Source organism: Cyprinus carpio, chromosome A7 (genome assembly GCF_018340385.1).
Source record: "Cyprinus carpio isolate SPL01 chromosome A7, ASM1834038v1, whole genome shotgun sequence".
NCBI classification, from domain to species: Eukaryota; Metazoa; Chordata; class Actinopteri; order Cypriniformes; family Cyprinidae; genus Cyprinus; species Cyprinus carpio.
In genome coordinates this window covers 28536300-28541098 of record NC_056578.1, presented here as the reverse complement: position 1 = coordinate 28541098, position 4799 = coordinate 28536300, and the positions used below count along the sequence as shown (strand labels likewise).

At 38.0% G+C, this 4799-nt stretch overlaps 1 protein-coding gene across 1 annotated transcript; it reads right to left on the bottom strand.

The window, feature by feature from the left end:
* On the bottom strand, positions 1-4799 carry LOC109055376 (malignant fibrous histiocytoma-amplified sequence 1-like). Its single transcript, XM_042760677.1, has 10 exons — positions 4644-4799; positions 3406-4273; positions 2863-3157; positions 2590-2776; positions 2319-2503; positions 1723-2222; positions 1357-1502; positions 836-1034; positions 620-687; positions 1-538 (listed from the first exon to the last, which is right to left on the bottom strand). The coding sequence occupies exons 1-10, from the start codon at positions 4657-4659 to the stop codon at positions 519-521; spliced, it is 2484 nt and encodes an 827-aa protein (XP_042616611.1). The 5' UTR covers positions 4660-4799; the 3' UTR covers positions 1-518.

Genomic DNA, 4799 nt, shown 5'->3' with positions numbered 1-4799 from the left:
AAACTTTGTATCTGGATAACTTTATTGAACAATTCATTACATGTTTAAGCCAGGACTCCACAGCAGCAATAATTTACCTTCCACAAAAAGTCCTCAAACAAAATGCACTGTAAAACGTAAATGTATAAAGCGCTCCCCCTAGCGGCGACAATATGTTTCTACAAGACGACATACGAACAATTTCTTACAAAGAGTAGACTACACAAATCTTATGTTCCCCTAAATAAAGTGAGATTTCTCCATTCCATACTAAATCAAAAAATATAAAATAACTATTGTAAGTGTGATCTAGGCTACATTCAATGATTTGGAGCTATTACAATTTGTGTAATAACATGTTGAAAACATTTACAATGCTATTTTCTGTGCAAATTTAATTCATTACGTAAACATGTTCAAGTTGTGTTTTACAATGTTTAAGCAATGATACATTTGTAGTCTGATGTGGGGCTTTAACAACCTTTTCCGTCCAGTAAAGTGAGTTTCTATTTGTATTATCGGTTCCATGTGTCCTCTCCTTAGGTCGAAGCATCAGGAGCTGAAAACCAGAATATTTAAGAATTATAAAGGGCAGAAGACTAAGTGCATGTTGTATTTATCTGTAAACAAATGCATTTACTTCTAGGGAACAGCAACTCCGTCCTTCGTTGGTGTCCATTAGGGCAAGTTTGTTTCTCCTCTAGTCCTCTATAAGACAGAACACAGTATTCAGTCACCTGAATTCATTTTAATGTTCATGTTTAAAACCAAGATGAGTCAAACATACTGTAATAAAGGAATATGTAACGCTCTGTTGAGAACACACAAAAAGAGGGCAAATCCCATGACAACTTACACATTAAATTTGCTCGTCCCTGAATCTTCTAGCCATTCTTGCCAGTCATTCCATTGAAAGTACTGATCACAGTCACTGGATTTACAGGGACTGTGGACAGTCAGGTACAGCCCTTGCCACTGCTCTGTCAGTGTGTTCAGCCGTTTCATAATCTCCCTTATCACTCCCCATGCTTTCTGGATCTCTCCTGGGGTTTCAACTACAGGACGAAACATTATTAAGTACAATATTTTAATTATACAGTAGATTCAATACATTTATGAAGAAGACAAAAACCATATCTTAATGTAAAAAAAAAAAAAAAAACCCATAAGAAACTACAGATTTAATAACTTTGTAATAGAAAAAATATAATAAATATGATGCAGGCTATGTGACCATTAAGAACGTCTTTAATAAACATAAAAAAATCTTTAAAAAGCCCAAACTGTAGTGTAGTGTATGTGTTTTCAAAGTATCTGCTTAAGAGGATACAAATGTAAATCATTGCTATAGAAAATGTAATAAAACAGGGGACTTACGCTCGCTCTCTTTGCAGCGGATCTCAATGAATTGGTCCTCATCACAGTGTTCTCTGAGCAGAAACCGTTTGTCACCACAGCACAGCACACACTGGTCTTTTCCGATCCAGTATGGAGAGTATAAGGAGCATGTCCTGATCACAAGCCTGTAAAGCAAGCACCAGTTTTACATGTTATTACTAGTTCTCCAAGGTTATCTCTTACAATCAAGTCAGTTTAAATGAGCTTTTTGAGCAAGTCATCAGGGTATCCATCCAGGGTTAATGACACTTTGTAAAACACGACAGCAAATAGAGTGAATAAATCAGGAATGTTCTTCATTGACATTCTCTATTTTCTCTGAAAGAGACAAACATAAGCATTCACCTGTGAAAGAAACCATGTGGTATCTCAGGTAGGAAGTAAACATGGATATTCAGGTCCTCCGTATTGTCTGATTCCCACTTTTGCTCTACCTGTTTGTTGTCTGACAGGTAACTTGGGAACAGACAAGCATCTGGCTCATACACAATCGGATTTGAGGGCTTCCAATTTTTCTGCGGACAGAATTCGTTGGCTTTCGGATTGAGAGGGCTGTTATGTTTGGTCGACAAACATACATCAAAGTGCTTTAGTAGTGAAAGAAGACTTCCTTCCCTCTTTTTGGACCCAACCACCTCCTCAATTAGCTCTTCATCAGTAATGCCATAATTATTCTTCTGGAGCTCATTCCGCACCAGGATCCTGATAGCCACATTGTTTAAGGACGCTCTGTCTTTATAGTCACTGATCCATCGTTTCTTCTGTATCACAAGTGCATTTTCTGACTTCAGCTGTGCAGGGGAAATCTTGTTCAGCTCCTGGACTAGGTCATGTCTCACAATAGTCTGTGAAAGAATCAAAATAAAATAAAAGATGAAGGATTTCTAAGCTGATTAGTTTATGGCTATTCAAGTAGTAGTTTAAACGTTTGATGCGTGAACCTTGAACAATGAGATGAGGAATGATGGCTTTACAAACAAAGAACCCGCCAATTCCGGGATTTCCTTGTACCACATAATGACGCCGATTCGGTGGAGATACTGAAGAATTAACTTTAGTTTGTCATCGTCCAGTGTCTCATGTCTGTTCTTTAGTTCATACAAGAGGGAGCTTTGACTCACAATTCCTGTTAATAGAAGCAAATTTCAGACTTATTTAAGAACAAACACAATAAACATTGTAATCTTAAAATTGAAAAGAAAAAATACTGACCATGCTCAGCAATGTCACCGTTTTTCAGGAGTTCTTGGATTTCATTCTCCACCTCACAGTAGCATCTGGGTAATGTCTGTTCGATGCTTGGAAATGTCTCTTTGTTTAAAACCTCATGTTTGATGCGAGAATGTAGCTTGTCGATGTCCGCTTGTTCAGTGCAATCTACAGGAATAAAGTCAACCACCTGAAAACAAAAGGAGAAAAATAAGATCATGGCAGCACATTTAATTGGATGCATATTTTATGCCAGCAATTGCAAAACCAAATGACCTTTAGTTTGTACTCAGTCAGTCTCTCAATCTGATTTATCTGGTCATAGTACAAAGATGAGTCCTCCATTTCCTGGAAGTTCTTCATCCGCCGCTCCAAATTAGTTGTATGTGTTTCAAGCATTTCCTTCACCTGCTCTTCGATGTGTTTTTTCTTTTCTTTCACCTCATTCTCTTTCGTGCACTGGTCAATATGAGTGCCCACAAGCAGAACTACTGAGTCGGGAATCTTAAGCTGAAGATTTTTGATCCAGAAGCCCACTTTCTCCTTGAAACTCTGGGCATCCATGTTGTAACTGAAAAAAATTAAAATAAAATGTTAACTGTTATGCTAACTGGCCCAACAGTGAAAAAAAAAAGTCTCTATAATATTCCGGCTTTGCTCATTTTATTGTCCACAATGCAAAAATGACACATCAGATTCCTCAGTAATAGAGATGCTTGCTAATAATAAAAAAAAATCTCAACAAGTTGTATATGTTTAGAGTATATTGCACTGTGAGATCTAGCAGAAGAAAAAAAAAACAAGGAAAAAAGGCTTTACCTGGAAAGGTTGATGGCAAGTATGACAAAGGCTTGAGCTGTTATAAATACATGATGGGTGATGTAGTATTCCTCTTGTCCAGCAAAGTCCCAAAAGAAAAAACGGACACCCTCACTACCAACTTCACTTATTTCAATCCCTACAGTCCGGTCTTCCTCGGCCACTGTTACAGGGCAACCCTGCTTCAGACTGCGGCACAGAGTGGATTTCCCTGCCATGGAGCTCCCAAGAAACATAGTCTTCACAGTGCAGACATCTGGGGCGTCCGCCTCAAGCATTGCAAAGTAACTCTGGATATCTCTCAATCCCCCTGCACAGACCTCCTGAGGGGGCTTTCTAAGAGGGTTACCATTAGCTTTGAACAGAGTTAAGCTATTGTTTAGAAAGAGAAGTTCTGGTAGCTCAGCTAACTGGTTCCTCTCGACATAAAGCTCTTTTAGGTGTGAAAGACCCACGAGAGAATCCAAATTCCTCAGGCAGTTGTTGGACAGGTTTAGGTAGTTGAGATGTAGGCACCTGTTGATGTCCTGGGGTAGCTTTTCTAGCCGATTGGTGCTCAACTTCAGAAATCGAAGTTTCTCTAAGGATGGAAAGACATTTTCTGGAATGGTTTTGATATTGTTCTGATTGATATAAAGTTTCTCCAGTTGGTATAACCCTGTAATATCCACAGGGAAATCGCTGAGCTCATTCCTGCTCAGGTTGAGCTCCGTCAGGTTTTTCAGTTGAGAGATCCCATTGATTTGTTTGAGTCTGTTCTTCTGTAGATCAACCTTGACTGCATCTCCACCCCTCTGAAGCAGCTCATAGGGCAGGGCTTTGAGTTTCTTTCCAGCAAAGTCTTCTTCCTTTCTGGCATTTTGATTTCCTATGGTAATATTTTTGTTTTAAAAGAATAATAAAAATTAAAAAAAAAGTCTGTGTCATTACTATTTAAGTATTATAACCAACATACATTTGAACCTTTTCATAGATGACTCGAAGAAACAACACATTTCAGCATGAATGATATATAAGTGTTTTATTTTTTTTAGGCAGCAAAAGTAATTAAAACTCAATAGGAGTTGGTCAAGATTATCAATTATTACATCCACTGCAATGATACAGCAAAATTTGACAGTCACCATCACAATGGACAAACTATTTTTTTACGGTGTTCACATTTCTTTGGCAATTACAGTCATGCGTATTTGTAGCATTTCTTAAAGATCAAGATAAAAATAAAAATGTGAACATACCATTTAAAAGGGGCATGTTGTTGGAATGCTAAATAAACTCTTTCACTCGTCTGTGTGTTTTGTAGATGATCTACTTCCTTATGTCTCATAGAGCAGAGCAGCGACGGACTTTTAACAGAGCTGGTTTTTACTTTCATTTACTGGGAAACGTAGCAG